The sequence below is a fragment of the Tamandua tetradactyla genome, chromosome 5, assembly GCF_023851605.1.
Source record: "Tamandua tetradactyla isolate mTamTet1 chromosome 5, mTamTet1.pri, whole genome shotgun sequence".
NCBI lineage: Eukaryota > Metazoa > Chordata > Mammalia > Pilosa > Myrmecophagidae > Tamandua > Tamandua tetradactyla.
The window spans coordinates 22,025,992-22,049,474 of record NC_135331.1 but is presented as its reverse complement, the minus strand read 5'-3'; the positions used below and the strand labels follow the sequence as shown (position 1 = coordinate 22,049,474).

General features: G+C 41.6%; 1 protein-coding gene across 1 annotated transcript in view; it reads left to right on the top strand.

Moving 5' to 3' along the window:
- MYO1H (myosin IH) overlaps nt 1-23,483 on the top strand; it is a 104,665-nt gene that overhangs the window by 42,458 nt on the left and 38,724 nt on the right. Inside the window, 5 exon segments of the mRNA XM_077159322.1 lie at nt 1,829-1,944; nt 19,429-19,625; nt 20,478-20,560; nt 22,814-22,921; nt 22,924-22,998. Of these exon segments, the coding sequence (XP_077015437.1) occupies nt 1,829-1,944; nt 19,429-19,625; nt 20,478-20,560; nt 22,814-22,921; nt 22,924-22,998 (579 nt within the window).

Here is a 23,483-nt window from a genome sequence, read left to right as displayed (position 1 = left end):
TAGAGTTACCCTAGGCCCACCCTGCAGCTGAGAGATGGGACAGCACCCTGCTGAGCAAACAGAGAGCTGGGAAGAGGGTTTCTCAAAGGAGTTTGTTAGAAAGAGGAGGAAGAGATCCCAAGCCAGCAATATAAGAGATGCTCACCACATCCTGTGACTCTTCAAGGATCCTGACCATGTCACTTTATCAGAAACCCTCTCAGGTTGGTCTTGTCACTCTTAGTCGTAGCCAATTTTTATTAAGTTCTCTATTTATCACCGTACCCTGATTTCACTGGTCTATTTTCAGGTGAATTCCTTTACAGTAAACTCCATAGTGAGGGAGCGGGGGAGAGGGGTGTTAGTGAAATTGTTTCATTTTATTGGGGATGTATTAGTATTAGCCAAGAGTACATTAGATGTCAGAAGCAGTTTAAAATATTTGCCCTGTAGCTATTTTGTCTGGAATGATGCCTGGGACCTAACCTATATGTTGAAACCAAGATTACCAGAAAAAATGAGCAAGGTGTTTCCTAACATATATATTCCAATAGCCTGACTTTCTGAGTTATCCCCCTTAACTGATACTGATTTATAATTACTGATGTCACGTGTAAGCAAAAGGAGAAATGACATGGTATGGAAAAGCATAAATGGTACGATGGGGTCATGACCAATGCTAAATGTTTCAGGTTTGAACAGATAAATTTCAGAAACTAAATTCTACCCCCAGGAAATCGGATTTCTGCTGAATGGAACAATGTAGAATTTTTGTCAAGATACTATTTTCTGTTCCAATTCTCTGTTTGACTTTTCTCTGGAGGTTGGAGATATTAGTTAGAATGTTTTTAGCATAATCTTAATGTAGGCTTTGGTATTTTCAGTATGTGAGACTCTGAAATGCAAACCAACAACAAATCCTGTATCTGAAAATACGAGATGTATTTAGACCCAATGGAACCCAAGTGGTTGTATTTTCTATATGAGAACTTGGAGCTTCCTATATTCATAATCATATTCCAAGAAGTCTTAGTGTTTTATTATGTACCAACAGTAAGGATTTGAAAAGCTTTTGCATATTAATAGAATGAACTATTGAAACCTAGAGAAATAAATGCCAATGGTGAGAGTGCTTGCCGGATTTCGATGGCTGGTACATATACTCCCCCTGCTTTCGCTCAGGGGCCAGAGAGATCTTTATGAAGCAAAAATCAGATCATGGCATTTTCCCCTTAAAGACTATCCATTGCATTTCTTTGCTTTTGCATAAACACCATAGAAATGTACTCTTCTCATATTTCGTGTCAGTGCAGGGACTGGGGGAACCCCCGCTCCCCCATTCATTGCATTTTAACCTCAGTTCATCAGGGCAGCCCATAGTTTCTGCTTGATTTGAACCCCACTCCTCTGTGACATCATCTTTCCCAGCCGCACCCGACTCACTGGGCTTAGGCCACGCTGGCCTCCAGTGCAGCCAGCCTGTCACACTTGCCCTTTCTTTCCCGGCTGCCTCTTCATCCTTCAAATCTCAGCTCAGATGTCACCTCCTTAAAGAAGCCTTTGCCAAGCCCACTAGCTAAGGTGGCTTTCCTCAGTCATTCATTCTCGTGTTACTCCATTTACATCTTTCTTAGTACTTATCTCAAATTGACGCTATCTTGAGCCTTTGGTTGTCTGCTGCCATCCCCCACCCCCCATCCCGCCATGACAGCAGAGACCCACCAGTCTTCATTATCCTCATATCCCCAGCACTGAATGAATGCCTGGGGGAATCAGAGTGTGTGGCAGTCTTTGCTGTAGCCATTTGCGTGGTAGAATTCCTCACAAGTGCTTTTGTCCATTCCTCTAGACATACGTTGGCGCCCTCCTTGTGTCCGTGAATCCCTACCAGGATCTTGGAATCAACACCATGAAGCAGATGGAACTTTGTCAAGGCGTGAATTTCTTTGAACTGCCACCCCACATGTAAGTGGCATCCACGGCGTCCTCAAGAGGTGTATTTTTCTATTTGTTTCATTCCTTTTTATTTCTACCCCCCAACCCTTCCCTTCCCTGCATTGTTTCCTTCTTTCTACCAAATAGACCCAACCATCCATCCTTCCTCTCCCTTCCCTTGTTCTTGTTGTATGTTCATTAGGTTTTACGCCCCACTGAAACTGCTGCCTTCTTGTGAAATAAGTCTTTCAATGTGCTGGAAAATTGGAGCAGGTCGTTATCCAATCTGAGCTTAAATTGGATAAGGAGAGGTGGCATTTTTGTGTAACCACTGGAAAATCTAAGAGTGGCTAGAGTTGTCTTCTCCTGGAAGCCAATTGTTAGAGTGCCATCTACTGGTGGGCTGATATATCATGGCCACTAAAGAGAATGCCCAGTGCTTAGAAATGTACTGCGAATGGAAGTTCTCAAGACAAGCATTTCCTTTCTAGTCTAAAAGTCTCTTTGTGTTTGCAAGATTTCCCAGTTTTCCTTCCTGTTTGACTTCTGGGCTAATATTTAAGTTCTCCCCCTCATTTGTCTTGGTTACTCAGCCATTCCACTTCCTACAGCATTTATAAACCATTCTGTATTACCACCACCAGGGATTTTTGAAAACCAGCTTTCCAACTCTGCCATGAGCAAAAGTTGTATTTTTCAGAGGTCTTCATACTTTTTTTTTTAATTAATTTTTGGGGGGGGTGCGTGATCCGGGAATCAAACCCAGGCCTCCTGCATGGAAGGCGAGCATTCTACCACTGAATCCCATGTGTGCTTTGGTTTTTGATCTTCGAGATAAAACGCTTGTAAAGGTTTATCTCTTGTCCTAAAAATATTACAGAAGTTTTTGAAATCCTTTTGGTTTCCTGCCTCCATGTTCTTTTTTTATTTTTTAACATTTTTAAATTGTGAAATATAACATATATACAAAAAAAAGCAATGTGTTTCCAAGTACATTGTAACTAGTTTTAGAACAGATTTCAGAGTATGGTATGGGTTACAGTTCAACAATTTTAGATTTTTCCTTCTAGCTGCTCCAAGACACTGGAGACTAAAAGAAATATCAACATAATGATTGAGCAGTCATACTCATTTGTTAAATCCTATCTTCTCTCTTATAACCCCTCCTCCTCCTTTGATCCTTCTCCCAGTATTTAGTGGATATATGGGCTATGCCTATTTCATGTTGGAAAGGACTCTCAATAATAGGGATAGGGGAATGGAACTGGTTGATGTTCTTAGAGAGACTGGACTCCATGCTCTTAATACTCCAGGTTTTAGGGGAAAGAGAAAACATAAGATCTTATTATAGTGAGTTAATATTTAGACAAAATGTCTTTCCCAATGACAGTTAATAGAATGTCTCCTGGGGATGTCATTTAAGTATTTTTATAAGAGTGTTAATGATTATTGAAAATTAATTTGGTTAATTTTGAGTTCAGAGGGCAAGATGGCACAGTTGGAAGGTGTGAAATTTAGTTTGTCCTCTAAGAAAACAAGAAAATAGCCAGGAACTGCCTGGAAACAACTCTTTGGGGGACTTCCATGACCAAGCATACTTCGTACACGTCTGAAATGGGTGGAGGGGCCAAGATCACAGGGTAGAACTGTTAGTAAAGTTTCCCAAACCATGGAGTCTCCCAAACTCCCTCCCCATTGGCATGGCAGGCTGATTGGAGTCACTTCCCTAGGGGAAAAAAGAAGCAATCTCTACTAGAAACAAGGGAAGGTACTTCAAGCTAGTTCCAAATGTGGATTTAATTAACAAATTACAGCTGCTAAATATGAGCTCCAAGCACAGATAAACCGAGAGCATACATGAAAGGAACCCAGAGGTTTCTCCCAGCAGAGAGGAGGTGGAGCTGACCAAAACAAACAAACGAAACAAAACAAGAAACAGAGACTTTTTGATTTGGCCAAGCTCAGACTACTGGAAAAGGGAGGTGTCCCAAGAGAAAAGGGGCACATAGAGCTGAGTACCAACTCCGGCTTTTTATTGGTGAATTGGGGGGTGGGGGGTGGGGGAGCTGGGTACTGGCTTTTTTTCCTTTCCTTTTTTTTTTTTTTTTTTAACTTTTTAACACTCCATTTTTTAAAAGCCCCAAGGATTTTCAGTTGTCAGCACTGCCCCAGGCAAGGGTGGAGTCAAGGTATGTCTGAGAAAGAAAGTGACTAGTCTGGTGAAAGAGAGAACTCCCTAAAGGACATAACTTCACCAACAAAAGAGGAGTGGGGCAGGGCCCATCACAAGTGATGACTCTCTTTCAGAGAATTCAGACCCCAGGGGCTAGAAAACAGAAACAGCTTAAAGCTCTCTTCTGCCTCAGCCCCTGTCTATGCCACACCCCTGGCAGGGACAGGGTCTGCTAAGAATTAAAGGTATCACACCATACTGGTGAGGAGCTGTAGGCTGACAAGCTCCACCTGCTGGGCAGGATAGGAAAGGCAGGATATCTTCAGGATATCCTGAAGTTGAAACAGCTAATTAAAGATGTTCAAACAAATCTTAAAAATCACATAAGCTATATATAATACAAAAGGCAAAATGTTAGAGGAAAATATTATCCAAACAGTAATAACACTAAATGTTAATGGACTGAATTCCCCAATCAAAAGACATAGACTGGCAGAATGGATTTAAAAACAGGATCCTTCCATATGCTGTCTACAGGAAACACATCTTAGACCCAAAGATAAACATAGGTTGAAAGTGAAAGGTTGGGAAAAGATATTTCATGCAAATAACAACCAGAAAAGAGCAGGAGTGGTGTCATGGTTAGGGACAGGTGTCAACTTGGCCAAGTTGTGGTACCTGTTCATCTGATTGGGCAAGCGCCGGCCTGTCTGTTGCAATGAGGACATTTCATAGGATTAGGTCATGATCATGTCAGCTACATCCACAGCTGATTCCATTTGTAATCAGCCAAAGGGGAGTGTCTTCTGCAATCAGTGATGCTAAATCCAATCATGGGAAGCCTTTAAAGGAGGACTCAGAGGAGACAGGTTCCATTCCTGCTTTGGCTGGTGAGCCTCTCCTGTGGAGTTCATCCAGGCCATCCATTGGAGTCATTGGCTTCGCAGCCTGCCCTGTGGATTTTGGACTCTGCATTCCTACGGTCACGTGAGACACTTTCATAAATTTTATATTTGCAAGTGTTCTCTGTTGATTCTGTTTCTCTAGAAAACCCTAACTAATACATCTTGGTACCAGGAGTGGTTCTTAAGGAACAGAATCTTAAAAATGGGTTTTTATGAATGGTTTTCTACTCTGACTGGGCTCAGAGACACTAAGGACTCTGATTCCCGTAATCAGAATGACACTCCCAATCCATGGACTGAGTTGGCAAGGGAGATAGTCAAAATATCATCATTCAATTCTCCTAATGCTTCGCTTGTATGAAGCCAGACTCTGGGGGATAATGTTTTTGACACCTTTACAGAGTTTTGTAGAAATAAGAGTTATAGAGATGTTGGTTTGTTGTTGTTAGATACACTGTCTACGTTAAAGGGTGAAAGGGATGGGCTTAAGGCTTCAAACAAGAAGCTTAAGTGCTGTCTGAAAGATGTAGAGGTTTCTATGAGTATCCTGAAGGAAAATTTTATTTCCTGTAGCCGTAGATTTGAGATCTCTGAAAATCAGACTCAGAATCTTATTGTTAGAGTAGCAACTTTACAACGTAAACTGAAATCTCAGTTTTGCATGGTGTCTGCCGTTAAAGTGAGGGCATTGATTGGAAAGGAGTGGGACCCTGAAAAATAGGATGGTGACATATGGATTGATAATGATGTTGGGGGTGAGGTTGAAACCCTAGGCCATGCTGAGCCTTCTTTAGATAACCCTGTAATAGTCTGCCCTGAGGACACAGCCGCCCCACCTCCAGCCTGCCTTGAGGAATTGGCCACCCAACCTCCTCCTGAAGGGATTAGCCCTAGAGTTATTAATCCTGTTTCACCAGATGAAACTGCAAATGAAAGCCCTGAAGCAAATGGCTTGGAAGATATTTCTAATTCTTTTCATAACCCACCCCCACCACCCCTCATTTCTTCTAGACCTATAACTAGACTAAAGTCCCAACAGGCCCCTAAAGGTGAGGTACAAAGTATCACACATGAGGAGGTACATTATACTCCAAAAGAACTGTGTGAGTTTTCCAATTTATATAGACAGAAATCAGGGGAATATGTGTGGCAATGGATTTTAAGAGTGTGGGATAATGGTGGGAGGAATATAAGGCTGGATCAGGCTGAATTTATTGATATGGGCCCAATAAGCAGAGATTCTGCATTCAATGTCATAGCTAGAGCAGTTAGAAAAGGTGTTAACAGCTTGTTTGGGTGGTTGGTTGAAACATGGATCAAAAGGTGGCCAACATTACCTGAGGTTGAAATGCCAGAACTGCCCTGGTATAATGTAGATGAGGGGATCCAGAGGCTTAGAGAGATTGGGATGTTAGAGTGGATTTATCATGCAAAGCCTGCTCTTACACCCCAGGAATGTCCAGAGGATGCACCTTTTACCAGAACAGTGAGAAATAAGTTTGTGAGACTAGCACCATCATCCCTCAAGAGCTCTGTGGTTGCACTTCTCTGTAGGTCAGATATTACTGTAGGAACTGCTGTCACTGAGCTGGAATCCTTAAACACAACGGGGATGACAGGATCCCGAGTTGGCAGAAGCCAGGTGGCAGCATTTAATCACCAAAGACAGACGCGGGTATTATAATAGACAACAAACTCAAAGGAGGCATCAAAATTATATGACACGCAGAGATCTGTGGCATTGGCTAGTAAATCATGGGGTGCCTAGAAATACAATAGAAGGGCAGTCTACTAAATTCTTGTTGGAGCTGTATAAACAAAAGAGTTCTAGGTCAAGGGAACAGAAGTCTAACCTGAATTACAAAAACACAGAGTCACGGCCCCTTAATCAATTTCCAGATTTGAAACAGTTTCCATACCCTGAGCCTCTTGAATGAAGGGGAGGCCAGGTCCCCATGGGGGAGAAACCTGTTACACTGCCACAAATTTATACTGTTAACCTTCCTCTAAGTCTTCCCCAAGGAGACCGATGGCCTTTTACCAGGGTAACTGCGCATTGGGGAAAAGGAAATGATCAGATATTTTGGGGATTATTAGACACTGGTTCAGAAGTGACATTAATTCCAGGGGACCCAAAACGTCACTCTGGACCACCAGTCAGAGTGGGGGCTTATGGAGGCCAGGTGATCAATGGAGTTTTAGCTCAGGTCCATCTCACAGTGGGTCCAGTGGGCCCCCGGACCCATCCTGTAGTTATTTCCCCAGTTCCGGAATGTATAATTGGCATAGACATACTGAGCAACTGGCAGAATCCCTACGTTGGTTCTCTAACTCGTGCAGTGAGGGCTATTATGGTGGGAAAGGCCAAGTGGAAGCCACTAGAACTGCCCCTACCAAGCAAAATAGTAAATCAAAAGCAATACCGTATTCCTGGAGGGATTGCAGAGATTACTGCCACTCTTAAGGACTTGAAAGATGCAGGGGTGGTGATTCCCACCACATCCCCGTTCAACTCTCCTATTTGGCCTTTGCAGAAAACAGATGGGTCTTGGAGAATGACAGTGGATTATCATAAACTCAACCAGGTGGTAACTCCAATTGCAGCTGCTGTTCCAGATGTAGTATCATTGCTTGAGCAAATCAATACATCCCCTGGTACCTGGTATGCAGCTATTGATCTGGCAAATGCTTTTTTCTCAATAGCTATTAGTAAGGACCACCAGAAACAGTTTGCTTTCAGCTGGCAAGGTCAGCAATATACTTGCACTGTCCTACCTCAGGGGTATATCAACTCTCCAGCCCTATGTCATAATCTTGTTCGCAGAGAACTTGATCGTTTCTCCCTCCCACAAGACATCACACTGGTCCATTATATTGATGATATCATGTTGATTGGACCTAGTGAGCAAGAAGTAGCAACTACTCTAGATTTACTGGTAAGGCATTTGTGTGTCAGAGGATGGGAGATAAATCCAACAAAAATACAGGGGCCTTCCACCTCAGTAAAATTTCTAGGGGTCCAGTGGTGTGGGGCATGTCGAGATATCCCTTCTAAGGTGAAGGATAAATTGCTGCATCTGGCCCCTCCCACAACCAAAAAAGAGGCACAACGCCTAGTTGGTCTTTTTGGATTTTGGCAACAACATATTCCTCATTTGGGTGTGCTACTCCGGCCCATTTATCGAGTGACCAGAAAAGCTGCTAATTTTGAGTGGGGACCTGAACAAGACGAGGCTCTGTGACAGGTCCAGGCTGCTGTGCAAGCTGCTCTGCCACTTGGGCCGTATGATCCAGCAGATCCAATGGTGCTGGAAGTGTCAGTGGCAAATAGAGATGCTGTCTGGAGCCTTTGGCAGGCCCCTATAGGAGAATCACAACATAGACCCTTAGGATTTTGGAGCAAAGCCTTACCATCTGCTGCAGATAACTACTCTCCTTTTGAGAAACAGCTTTTGGCCTGCTACTGGGCCTTAGTAGAGACTGAACGCTTAACCATGGGCCACCAAGTTACCATGAGACCTGAGTTGCCTATCATGAGTTGGGTGTTGTCTGACCCACCAAACCATAAAGTTGGGCGTGCACAGCAGCACTCTATTGTAAAGTGGAAATGGTATATACGAGATAGAACCAGAGCAGGTCCTGAAGGCACAAGTAAAGAAATGAAGAAGTGGCCCAAATGCCCATGGTTTCCACTCCTGCTGCCACATTACCTTCTCTTTCCCAGACCAGAGCTATGGTCTTGGGGAGTTCCTTACAGTGAATTGACTGAGGAAGAGAAAACTCGGGCCTGGTTTACAGATGGTTCAGCACGATATGCAGGTACCACCCGAAAGTGGACAACTGCAGCATTACAACCCCTTTCTGGGGTGTCCTTGAAGGACAGTGGTGAAGGGAAATCCTCCCAGTGGGCAGAACTTCGAGCAGTGCACCTGGTTGTTCATTTTGCTTGGAAGGAAAACTGGCCAGAGGTGCATTTGTATACTGACTCATGGGCTGTTGCTAATGGTTTGGCTGGATGGTCAGGGACTTGGAAAGACCATAATTGGAGAATTGGTGACAAAGAGGTCTGGGGAAGAAGTATGTGGATAGACCTTTCTGAGTGGGCTAAAAACATGAAGATATTTGTGTCCCATGTGAATGCACACCAGAGGGTGACTTCAGCAGAGGAAGATTTTAATAATCAAGTGGATAAGATGACCCGTTCTATGGATACCAGTCAGCCTCTTTCCCCAGCAACTCCTGTTATTGCCCAATGGGCTCATGAACAAAGTGGTCATGGTGGTAGGGATGGAGGTTATGCATGGGCTCAGCAACATGGACTTCCACTCACCAAGGCTGACCTGGCTACAGCCACTGCTGAGTGCCCAATCTGCCAGCAGCAGAGACCCACACTCAGCCCCCGATATGGCACCATTCCCCGAGGTGACCAGTCAGCTACATGGTGGCAGGTTGATTACATTGGACCACTCCCTTCATGGAAGGTGCAGCGATTTGTTCTAACTGGAATAGACACATACTCTGGATATGGGTTTGCTTTCCCTGCACGCAATGCTTCTGCCAAAACCGTGGGCTTACAGAATGCCTTATCCATCATCATGGTATTCCACATAGCATTGCTTCGGATCAAGGAACACACTTCACAGCAAATGAAGTGCGGGAATGGGCACATGCTCATGGAATTCTCTGGTCTTACCATGTTCCCCATCATCCAGAAGCAGCTGGATTGATAGAACGGTGGAATGGCCTTTTGAAAACTCAATTACGGTGCCAACTAGGTGGCGAAAACTTGAAAGGCTGGGGTAATGTTCTCCAGGAAGCTGTGTATGCTCTGAATCAGCGTCCGCTGTATGGTGCTGTTTCTCCCATAGCCAGGATCCATGGGTCCAGGAACCAAGGGGTGGAAATGGGTGTGGTGCCACTCACTATTACTCCTAGTGATCCACTAGGAAAATTTTTGCTTCCTGTCCCTGCTACCCTGAGTTCTGCTGGTCTACAGGTTTTAGTTCCAAAACGGGGTGTGCTTTCTCCAGGAGAAACAACAGTGATACCACTGAACTGGAAGTTAAGATTGCCACCTGGCCACTTTGGGCTACTTATGCCTCTGGATCAACACACCAAGAAGGGGATTACATTATTGTCTGGGGTAATTGACCCTGACTATCAGAAGGAAGTAGGACTGCAACTACATAATGGAGGTAAAGAAGAGTTTTCTTGGAATATAGGCGATCCCCTGGGGCGTCTATTAGTACTACCATGCCCTGTGATTAAAATCAATGGAAAACTGCAACAACACAATCCAGGCAGGACCACTAATGGCTCTGAGACTTCAGGAATGAAGGTTTGGGTCACCCCACCAGGCAAAGAACCATGGCCAGCTGAAGTGCTTGCTGAGGGGAAAGGGAACATGGAATGGGTAGTGGAAGAAGGTAGTGATAAATATGAACTTCGACCACGTGATCAGTTACAGAAACGAGGACTGTAATGCTGTTTTGTTTGTGTTATACTATTTAAGTTGTAAGATATCAAGTTTAAGAATGAATGTTGCCCAAGGATTTGCACCCTTTCTGGAGAGATTTAATGTGTTTCCAGTTATATACAGGACAGTTGAGTATTGTCAGGTAAAAGAAAAAATGTGTGCTTATTTGTTTTCATTTGGAAATTAAGTATGGTCTAAGGTGATATATATATATATATATGTGCCAAGTTGACAAGGGGTGGACTGTCATGGTTAGGGACAGGTGTCAACTTGGCCAAGTTGTGGTACCTGTTCATCTGATTGGGCAAGCGCTGGCCTGTCTGTTGCAATGAGGACATTTCATAGGATTAGGTCATGATCACGTCAGCTACATCCACAGCTGATTCCATTTGTAATCAGCCAAAGGGGAGTGTCTTCTGCAATTAGTGATGCTAAATCCAATCATGGGAAGCCTTTTAAGGAGGACACAGAGGAGAGAGGTTCCATTCCTGCTTTGGCTGGTGAGCCTCTCCTGTAGAGTTCATCCAGGCCATCCATTGGAGTCATTGGCTTCGCAGCCTGCCCTGTGGATTTTGGGCTCTGCATTCCTACGGTCACATGAGACACTTTCATAAATTTTATATTTGCAAGTGTTCCCTGTCGATTCTGTTTCTCTAGAGAACCCTAACTAATACAAGTGGCTATACTAATATCCAACAAATTAGACTTCAAATGTAAAACAGTTAAAAGAGACAAAGAAGGACACTATATACTAATAAAAGGAACAGTTAAACAAGAAGACATAACAATCATAAATATTTACGCACCGAACCAGAATGCCCCAAAATACGTGAGGAATACACTGCAAACACTGAAAAGGGAAATAGACACATATACCATAATAGTTGGAGACTTCAATTCACCACTCTCATCAATGGACAGAACATCTAGACAGAGGATCAATAAAGAAATAGAGAATCTGAATATTACTATAAATGAGCTAGACTTAACAGACATTTATAGGACATTACATCCCACGACAGCAGGATACACCTTTTTCTCAAGTGCTCATGGATCATTCTCAAAGATAGACTATATGCTGGGTCACAAAGCAAGTCTTAACAAATTTAAAAAGATTGAAATCATACACAACACTTTCTCGGATCATAAAGGAGTGAAGTTGGAAATTAATAATAGGCGGAGTGCCAGAAAATTCACAAATACGTGGAGGCTCAACAACACACTCTTAAACAATGAGTGGGTCAAAGAAGAAATTGCAAGAGAAATTAGTAAATACCTCGAGGCGAATGAAAATGAAAACACAACATATCAAAACTTATGGGACGCAGCAAAGGCAGTGCTAAGAGGGAAATTTATTGCCCTAAATGCCTATATCAGAAAAGAAGAAAAGGCAAAAATTCAGGAATTAACTGTCCACTTGGAAGAACTAGAGAAAGAACAGCAAACTAATCCCAAAGCAAGCAAAAGGAAAGAAATAACAAAGATTAGAGCAGAAATAAATGAAATTGAAAACATGAAAATAGAGAAAATAAATAAGACCAGAAGTTGGTTCTATGAGAAAATCAATAAGATTGATGGGCCCTTAGCAAGATTGACAAAAAGAAGAAGAGAGAGGATGCAAATAAATAAGATCAGAAATGGAAGAGGAGACATAACTACTGACCTCACAGAAATAAAGGAGGTAATAACAGGATACTATGAACAACTTTACGCTAATAAATACAACAATTTAGAGGAAATGGACGGGTTCCTGGAAAGACATGAACAACCAACTTTGACTCAAGAAGAAATAGATGGCGGGCCGCGGTGGCTCAGCGGGCAAAGTGCTTGCCTGCTATGCCGGAGGACCTCGGTTCGATTCCCGGCCCCAGCCCATGTAAAAAACAAACAAACAAACAAAATACAATAAAACAAGAAAATGTTTAAAGATGTTTCCCTTTCTTTCTCCCTTCCATCCTTCCTTCCTTCTCTCTATCTTTCCTTCCCTTCCTCCCTCTCTCTAAAAAAAAAAAAAAAAAAAAAAAAGAAGAAATAGATGACCTCAACAAACCAATCACAAGTAAAGAAATTGAATCAGTCATTCAAAAGCTTCCTAAAAAGAAAAGTCCAGTACCAGACAGCTTCACATGTGAATTCTATCAAACATTCCAGAAAGAATTAGTACCAACTCTCCTCAAACTCTTCAAAAAAATCGAGGTGGAGGGAAAACTACCTAATTCATTCTATGAAGCCAACATCACCCTCATACCAAAACCAGGCAAAGATATTACAAAAAAAGAAAACTACAGACCAATCTCTCTAATGAATATAGATGCAAAAATCCTCAATAAAATTCTAGCAAATCGTATCCAACAACACATTAAAAGAATTATACATCATGACCAAGTAGGATTCATCCCAGGTATGCAAGGATGGTTCAACATAAGAAAATCAATTAATGTAATACACCATATCAACAAATCAAAGCAGAAAAATCACATGATCATCTCCATTGATGCAGAGAAGGCATTTGACAAGATTCAACATCTTTTCCTGTTGAAAACACTTCAAAAGATAGGAATACAAGGGAACTTCCTTAAAATGATAGAGGGAATATATGAAAAACCCACAGCTAATATCATCCTCAATGGGGAAAAATTGAAAACTTTCCCCCTAAGATCAGGAACAAGACAAGGATGTCCACTATCACCACTATTATTCAACATTGTGTTGGAGGTTCTAGCCAGAGCAATTAGACAAGAAAAAGAAATACAAGGCATCAAAATTGTAAAGGAAGAAGTAAAACTATCACTGTTTGCAGACGATATGATACTATACGTCGAAAACCCGGAAAAATCCACAACAAAACTACTAGAGCTAATAAATGAGTACAGCAAAGTAGCAGGTTACAAGATCAACATTCAAAAATCTGTAGCATTTCTATACACTAGCAATGAACAAGCTGAGGGGGAAATCAAGAAACGAATCCCATTTACAATTGCAACTAAAAGAATAAAATACCTAGGAATAAATTTAACTAAAGAGACAAAAAACCTATATAAAGAAAACTACAAAAAACTGTTAAAAGAAATCACAGAAGATCTAAATAGATGGAAGGGCATACCGTGTTCATGGACTGGAAGACTAAATATAGTTAAGATGTCAATCCTACCTAAATTGATTTACAGATTCAATGCAATACCAATCAAAATCCCAACAACTTATTTTTCAGAAATAGAAAAACCAACAAGCAAATTTATCTGGAAGGGCAGGGTGCCCCGAATTGCTAAAAACATCTTGAGGAAAAAAAACGAAGCTGGAGGTCTCACGCTGCCTGACTTTAAGGCATATTATGAAGCCACAGTGGTCAAAACAGCATGGTATTGGCATGAAGATAGATATATCGACCAATGTAATCGAATAGAGTGCTCAGATATAGACCCTCTCATCTATGGACATTTGATCTTTGATAAGGCAGTCAAGCCAACTCACCTGGGACAGAACAGTCTCTTCAATAAATGGTTCCTAGAGAACTGGATATCCATATGCAAAAGAATGAAAAAAGACCCATATCTCACACCCTATACAAAAGTTAACTCAAAATGGATCAAAGATTTAAACATTAGGTCTAAGACCATAAAACAGTTAGAGGAAAATGTTGGGAGATATCTTATGAAACTTACAATTGGAGGTGGTTTTATGGACCTTAAACCTAAAGCAAGAGCACTGAAGAAGGAAATAAATAAATGGGAGCTCCTCAAAATTAAACACTTTTGTGCATCAAAGAACTTCATCAAGAAAGTAGAAAGACAGACTACACAATGGGAGATAATATTTGGAAATGACATATCAGATAAAGGTCTAGTATCCAGAATTTATAAAGAGATTGTTCAACTCAACAACAACAAAAAGGCAACCAACCCAATTACAAAATGGGAAAAAGACTTGAACAGACACCTATCAGAAGAGGAAATACAAATGGCCAAAAGGCACATGAAGAGATGCTAATGTCCCTGGCCATTAGAGAAATGCAAATCAAAACCACAATGAGATATCATCTCACACCCACCAGAATGGCCATTATCAACAAAACAGAAAATGAGAAGTGCTGGAGAGGATGCGGAGAAAGAGGCACACTTATCCACTGTTGGTGGGAATGTCAAATGGTGCAACCACTGTGGAAGGCAGTTTGGCGGTTCCTCAAAATCTGAATATAGACTTGCCATACGACCCAGCAATACCATTGCTGGGTATCTACTCAAAGGACTTAAGGGCAAAGACACAAACGGACATTTGTACACCAATGTTTATAGCAGCGTTATTTACAATTGCAAAGAGATGGAAACAGCCAAAATGTCCATCAACAGACGAGTGGCTAAACAAACTGTGGTATATACATACGATGGAATATTATGCAGCTTAAGACAGGATAAACTTATGAAGCATGTAATAACATGGATGGACCTAGAGAACATTATGCTGAGTGAGTCTAGCCAAAAACTAAAGGACAAATACTGTATGATCCCACTGATGTGAACTGACATTCGAGAATAAACTTGGAATATGTCATTGGTAACAGAGTCCAGCAGGAGTTAGAAACAGGGTAAGATAATGGGTAATTGGAGCTGAAGGAATACAGACTGTGCAACGGGACTAGATACAAAAACTCAAAAATGGACAGCACAATAATACCTAATTGTAAAGTAATCATGTTAAATCACTGAATGAAGCTGCATCTGAGCTATATGTTTTTTGTTTTGTTTTGTTTTTTACTATTATTATTACTTTTATTTTTTTCTCTATATTAACATTCTATATCTTTTTCTGTTGTGTTGCTAGTTCTTCTAAACCGATGCAAATGTACTAAGAAACGATGATATGCATCTATGTGATGATGTTAAGAATTACTGATTGCATATGTAGAATGGTATGATTTCTAAATGTTGGGTTAATTTCTTTTTTTCCATTAATTAATAAAAAAAAAATCACATAAGCAAGTTGAAGGAAAATATGGCAAAAGAGATGAAAGATATAAAAAAAACACTGGGTGACTATACAGAAGAACTTAGAAGCTTGAAAAAACAAATGGCAGAACTTATGGGAATGAAAGACACAGTAGAAGAGATAAAAAAGAAAAATCACAATGGACGCATACAACATCAGATTTGAAGAAGCAGCCAAAAGGATCAGTGAATTAGAGGGTAGGACATTTGAAATCCTACACATAAAAGGATAGGGAAAAGAATGGGAAAATATGAGCAGGATCTCAGGGAACTGAATGACAACAGAAGCGCACAAATATACCTGTTCTGGGTGTCCCAGGAGGAGAAGAGAAGGAAAAAGGGGCAGAGAGAATAATGAAAGACATAATCACTGAAAATTTCTCAACTCTTATGAAAGACATAAAATTACAGATCCAAGAAGTGCAGCATACCCTAAGCAGAATAGATCCAAATAGACCTATTCCAAGATATTTACTGATCAGATTATCAGATGTCAAAGACAAAGAGAGAATTCTAAAAGCAAGAGAAAAGTAATCCATCACATACAACAAAGCTCAATAAGACCATGTATGGATGTCTCAGCAGAAACCATGGAGGAGAGAAGGCAGTGGTGTGATATATTTAAGATATTGAAAGAGAAAAATTGCCAATGAAGAATTCTATATCTGGCCAAATTGTCCTTCAGAAATGAGGGAGAGGGCAGTGCGATGGTAGCTCAGTGGCAGAGTTCTTGCCTGCCATGCTGGAGACCTGGGTTTGATTCCCAGTGCCTGCCCATGCAAAAAAAAAAAAGAGGAAGAGTTTAAACTATTTTCATACAGACACTGAAAGAGTTTGTGAGCAAGAGACCTTCTCTACCAGAAATACTAAAAGGAGCACTCCAGGGAGACAGGAAAAGACAGGAGAGAAGGGTTTGGAGAAGAGTGTGAGTATGGTTGAAAGAAGAAGGTTAGGGGCATGTATGATACCAGGAGGAAAAACAGAGGACAGAAAATGAAACTTTTTAACTTAGCAAAACCTAGGGTGGACAATGATGGTGATTAAATGTACAAATATAAGAGTTTTTACATGAGGGACAAATTCATGTCACCATTGCGCTCATGTGGAGAGAGAGGTATACCTATTCCCTGTTGTTAAGGAAGTAGATCGGTGCAGCCCCTCTGGAGGGCAGGGTGGTGAGTCCACAGGAGGCTAAGTATAGGGTTGTCATATCATCCTGCAACCCCATTATTAGGTATGTACTTGGAAGAACTGAAAGCATGGACGTGAATGGACATTTGCATACTAGTGTTTATGGTGGCATTATTCGTGATTTGCAATGGAAGGAGGTGGCCTACAGGTATATCAGCTAACGGCTGGAAGGGCAAACTATTGTGTATAGAATATTAAGCAACCGCAAGAAGAAATGAAGTTGTGAGGCATGTAACGAGGTGAATGAAACTTGAGGACATTATATTGAATGAAATAAGCAGAAATGAACAAACATTCTAAGAACTCACTAATGTAGACGAACTATAATGTGTGAACTCTGAGAACTGAGTTCAAGAGCATGCGTTATCAGGGAATAGAACCTGGGCAGAGATTGGGCAATTGATGGTTAAGGAATACAGAGCATTCATTAAGCCTTATTGTAAAAGTTCCTAGACTGTAAGCTCTTATAGCAGTTACTTCTATTCCTGAGTTGTTGTTTTTGTTTGTTTGCTTGTTTGGTGTGCAGGGAGGGTGCATGGTCCAGGAATTGAACCTGGGACTCCCACGTGGAAGGCCAACATTCTACCACTGAACCCCCCATGCACCCTATTCCTGAGTTTTAACTGTTATTTCTAAATTCTGAGATGCTGAGCTCTTTGTGTGTAACTTCGTCATTCCCTAGAACTTTAGGTGTCTGTGAGACTCAGAGTTAGAGTTCTGCAGCTCTGAGAGTCAGCATTACTCCACACAGCAATTGTTAAAGAAGCTGTTCTAGATTGCAAGCTGCCAGGATGCAAAATACCAGAAATGGGATGGCCTTTAAAAAGGGGGGGGGGGACTTAATAAGTTCCTAGAGTTCCTAGTTTACAGTTCTAAGGCCAAGAATATGTCCCAATTAAAGCAAATCTATAAAAATGTCCAAATTAAGGCACCAGCAAGAGGTTACTTTCATTCAAGAACGACTGATGATGTTCAGGGTTTCTCTCTCAACTGGAAAGGCACATGGCGAACGTGGCTACATCTACTAGCTTTCTCATAGGCTTCTTGTTTCACGAAGCTCTCTTGGGCATTTTCCTTCATCTGCAAAGGTCTCTGGCTGCGTAGCTTCTCCTCGTGGTTCTTGTCATTCTGAAACTTTTTCCAAAATGCTTCCTCTTTTAAAGGATTCCAGTAAATGAATCAAGACCCACCTGGAATGGGTGGAGTCACAGTTCCCTCTAATCCAAGGTTAATACCCACAACTGGGTGAGTTGCATCTTCCTGAAGATAATCTGATTAAGTTTCCAACTTCTACTGCTGAATAGGGGTTAAAAGAAATGGTTGTTCCCACAAGATTAGATCAGGATTAAAACATGGCTTTTCTAGGGTATATAATCCTTTCAAACCAGCATAGAAACTGAAAAAGACATCAGACTTCAATTTGAGATATTAATGAAATGGACTTGGTTAGAACTAAGGTAAATTGGAATACAGGGTAAAGGATGATATTGACTATATTTTAAAACTTCAACATCTGTGTGAGATGTTGAAATATTTATTTGGAACAAAATTTATGTTTTCTGTAGCACATTATCTAATTTAACTGGTATGGTCAGTTTATTTAAATAATATAATTATATGTAACCTAGAATAAGGAATGTGATATTATTATGTAGAGGCTAATGTAATACTGATACATTCCAGAATATTTGGGAAAGAAAATAAAATAATATTTGCAAAGTTCCCTTGAGGAACTGGGGGGAAATGTTGAAATATTAAACTTCCCCACCTGGGGAATTCCTGATATTCTTGCAAGTATTGGGGATACCAGGTTTATAGGCTTCGATCTTGGGCTCATCTTTGTGAAATTTATTCTTGCAAAAGAGAAGTTAAGCCTACTTACAGTTATACCTAACAGTCACCCCTAGAGAACCTCTTTTGTTGCTCAGATGTGGCCTCTCTAAGCCAACTCTGCAAATAAAACTCACTTTCTCCCCCCGCCCCACGTGGGTCATGACTCCCAGGGTATAAATCTCCCTGGCAACATGGGACATGACTCCCTGGGATGACCCTGGAACCGGCATCATGGGATTAAGAAAGCTTTCTTGACCAAAAGGAGGAAGAGAAGAGAAACAAAATAAAGTTTCATTGGCTAAGAGATCTCAAACAGAGTTGAGAGGTCATTCTGGAGGTTATTCTTAGGCATTATATAAATATTCTTTGTTAGTTTCTAGAGTGTTCGAAAGGGCTAGGAAGAAAGACCTGAAACTGTTGGACTGTAATCCAGTAGCCTTGATTTTTGGTGATTGTACAGCCCTGTAGCTTTTATGGTGTAACCGTGTGATTGTGAAAACCTTGTGACCGACACTCCCTTTATCCAATGTATTGGCAAATGAGTAATAAAATAAAGACAAAAATAATAAGGGGCATAGGGGCATGGGATGTTTTCATACGGGTGTTTTTATTTTTTTATTTTTTGGGATAAATGAAAGTGTTCTAGAATTATTGTGGTGATTAACTGTGCACTGTATGATGATACTATGAGCCAATGATTGTACACAGGAACAATGAATTGGGCTAGTTTTGAAAAATATTTCTACAACTACGCAAAGTCTTCACCTTAACTCTTCTGCCATTTGAGTTCTGATCCCTAGTGTGCTCCGTGTTGGATCAGTCACGGTGCCCTTGTCACACAGTCTGGGTGTGGCTTCCTGCAGGCGAGGTATTTTGATCTCTTTCTCTGCTTGGTACCAGAGCCAAGGAATGGAGCGTTAAGGCCAGCTTGTTTCCGTCGCCCTCCTTCTCCAGCTACGCCATAGCTGACAATGCTTACCACACCATGTGCTTGGAGCTAAATAACCATGTCATCCTCATCTCGGGGGAGAGTGGCGCAGGGAAAACAGAGGCCTCCAAGAAGATTCTCCAGTACTTTGCAATGACCTGCCCGATGACCGAGTCCCTGCAAATAGCCCACGACCGACTGCTGCTCTCTAATCCAGTGCTTGGAGGTAAGCGTTTGCTTGGGGAGATTCAAGAACCTGTGCGCTGGGGACGGGTGACTGGGTAAGAAGAATTATCTGCCTGGCCCAGTCAGTCAAAATGGGGAGGTCAGGACCTGGGAGTTAAGAAGTGTCTAACGTAGAGTATGGTGTTAAGGGCGTGACTTTGAAGTCCAGCAGGCCGGGATTCTAATACCAGCACGGCCACACACCAGCGAACTTCTGCAAGTTACTCCACCTCTCTGAGCCTGTTTCTCCATCTGTGGAATGGGTCTGCTCACAGTATCTCCGTCTTGAGGAAGCTTCTGAGACTGAGTGAGATGAATGCACAAAAAGCACACAGCAGAACCAGTTAGGCCCTAAGATTTTACATTATTATTAATTTTATGGCCATTTAATTAAAATTTCTGCTATTACGTTTCCCTGACTTGCTGGCTGATGTGGAACAAGTCACTTTCTCCTGTAGTTTTGCTTGGCCATGCTTTAAAAGGAGATGTGTATGGTTGAAGGCCAAACAACTCGCCCCTTTGATGTAGGAAGTCTGACAACGTGGGATCTCAGCAAGGGCCTAGGAGCCTGTGAATTTGTCCTTAGACCATTTAAAATAGGACTAGGTTAGGTTCTTAGAAGATAATTTCCAGAGTCCAACCCCAGTATTTGACCCCAAATTGTCTGTACTAAGCGATTCCTCTATAGAGTAGTTTTCATTTTGATTTCATCCTGCCCCACCTCATCTCCCTCATTCCTGTGATAAACATGTTATTCGGGGTAAGGAATTTGGCGGGCATGGAGGGCTTAAATGACAATGAATGGCAGTTTGGTTTGGTTTTTTGTTCCCTCCTCTCACTTTCTATCTCAAGGCTTTTGGAAATGCCAAAACACTCCGGAATGACAACTCCAGCAGATTTGGAAAATACATGGACATTCGGTTTGACCTCCAGGTACAGTGAAGTTCCTGGTCCTGGCACATACACGGTAACCCCTTACTTTGCCAGTGGTGGCAACCTAAGTGAAGGCAGAAAGCAAGAAGGGGAACTTGTTGGGTCAGACAATGGAAAAATCTAGGGTTAGTACTAGTTTTAGGAAGTCCAATTTAAGACCACAATGAGATAGCATTTTGTACCCTCTAAATGAACAAAATGTAGGAAATCTGATCATACCAGGTGTTGGCAAAGATATGGATCCATTAGGAACTTTTACACATTGCTGGTAGGGTTAAATTGCTACAACCCCTTTGGAAAACAATATGGTATCTTTTGACATTGAAATCATAAAGTCTAGGATGCAACCATTCCACAACCAGAAGGTATTCGTACAGACACAAACCAAAACCATGGATAAGTATGTCCACATCAGCTCTCGGCATGATGGTAAACAGACTGGGAACAATCGACATATCTGGAAACAGTTGAATGTACGTCAACGGGAGGATGGCTAACGTGTGGTGTGGGCACACGATGGGGTGCTTGTTACACAGCAGTGACAGCAAATGAACTACAGCTACACATGACATGGACAGAATATGTTGTCCATCTGTGTGACGCTATTTTTTAATAAAGCTTAGAAACAAGTCAAGCCAAACAATATATTGTTCAGGCAGACATATTTATGTGGCTGGGGTCAGCAGACTTTTTCTGTGAAGGGACACTTGGTAAACAGTTTAGGCTTTGTGGGTCATTCGGCCTCTGTTGCAAGAACTCAACTCTGTCATTGTAGCGTGAGAGCAGCCGCATGCCTTCGGCAAATGGGTGAGGCCGTGTTGTACGCAGAATTTAAATGGGGCAGATTCAAGGGGGAAGGGTAGACATATTTCTCCAGGACCGTAATTCCAAGTGGCAAAGGGGCCCTAGAGACTGGAAAACAGCAGCCAGACTGACATCAAGGACTGCAGTGAGGACAGACTAACTCAGGGTTTTCTAGAAGAGTATGTATAGACCTTGAAAAAAATGTAATTGCTGTGCATGTTTTTAAACTTTTTATTGACCTTTAGCACACATGCTGAAAAGTGCAAAAATCGTAAGCATACAGCTCAATGAGTTTTTGCACATGTTTCTATCTGTATAACCACTACCCAGATGAAGATATAGAAATGTCTAGCACCCAGAAGGCTCCCTGCCCTTCCCTGACAGTATTCCCCTTCTGAAAGGTTACCTCTCTTCTGTTCGCTGCTTCTTGAATTTCATAGAAGTGTGATTATTCGGTATGTTCTCTTTTGTGTCTTCTTTTAAACAATATTTCTACGTAATGTATGAAATGCATGTTGTTGTATGTAGCAGTTCGTGTTTTAATTGTATGACTATATCACCATTTACCCATCCTACCACTGATGGACTTTGAGATGTTTCCAGTTTGCGGCTATTACAAATAGTATTGGGAATATCCTTGCATGCGTCTTTTAGTGGCTACAAGGTCTCAGCCAGGTTGACATAAGCTCAGAAATGCAATGGCTGGGTTTTTACTAGCAATTTTATGATAATTAATGAGAGTTCCATTTACTCCACAGCCTTGACAGCATTCGATATTGTCATCTCTTTTAATTTCAGAAATTCTGATGGAGATACGGTGGTTTCTCATTGTGATTTGAATTTGTATCTTTTATGTTTGAGTCTTTTGCCCAAAGACTCAATTCAGGGTTGTCTGTCTTTCTTATTATTGATTTGTAAGAGTTTACAAATAAACTGGAATACCAATCCTTCTTTTGGATATATGTGTTAAAAATAATAATTAAGACAGTGTGACATTGGCACAAGGATGGATGAACTGGCCAGTGGACCTGAATAAGTCCACAGAGGACCCCACATCTGTGGCTACCTGATTTATGACAAAAGCAACATCATGATTCAGTGGAGTTAGGGTTGTCTTTCTAATAGACAATTGATATTCGGATCAATTGGATATCCACATGAATAAAAAGACCTTTAATCCCTACCTCACTCCATATCCCAAAATTAATTTATGATGGATCCTAGTCCTAATTGTGAAAGTTCAACCGGTCAAGCTTGGAGACAAAAACATGAAAAATAACCTTCATGACCTTGGGGAGGCAAAGATCTTTTAAAACAATTCAGAAAACACTAATTGTAGGATATTGGTAGATTGGACTTCATTAAAGTTAAGAACTTCTGTTCATCCCGGTAAGAGAGTCATTTAATTGCTGTTTCGTCATGGCTGCATCCTTTGGTTCTGTTGTGAAGGGTGTTCCTGTAGGTGGACATATCATCAGTTACTTGACTGAAAAGTCTCGAGTCGTCCATCAAAACCAGGGCGAGCGGAATTTCCACATCTTCTACCAGCTGCTGGGGGGGCGGGGGGAGAGGAGGAGCTCCTGGCTCACCTGGGACTTGAGCGAGACCCCCAGCTGTATAAATACCTCTCACAGGTGAGAAGAACCAGCACCTGGCTCCCTCTGCCCTTTGGAGGGAGCGATGGTGGTGGTGGGGGGAGTTTGTTGGACTTCTTTTAGGACATTCAAGAAGTTTCTCCTGATCATTCTGAACGGATCCTACTAATCGATTTCTTGCCACTTATCACAAGCAAGGTAATCCCCCTCCTTTTATGCTTAGCAGGTTTATCAGCTTGGTAGAGTAGCTGCAGTTGAGGTGAGTGGTTCTCAAGCACTGGCTGAAATTTGAATCACCTGGGGGCTTTTGACATCTACCTGCTTGGATCCTACCCTACAGAGATTCACTCGGTCTGCATGGGATTGTCGTAAACACTTCCCTTTGATTCTCATCTACAGCCAGGGTGAGAACTGAACTTGTGTATGATAGAAATTCGCTGATGGTCTGGATCCCCAATCTATGCTACTTTTATTCTGTTTTCACAACTAGTTTTGTAAAGACTTTTTCCCCCCACCTGGCTTTC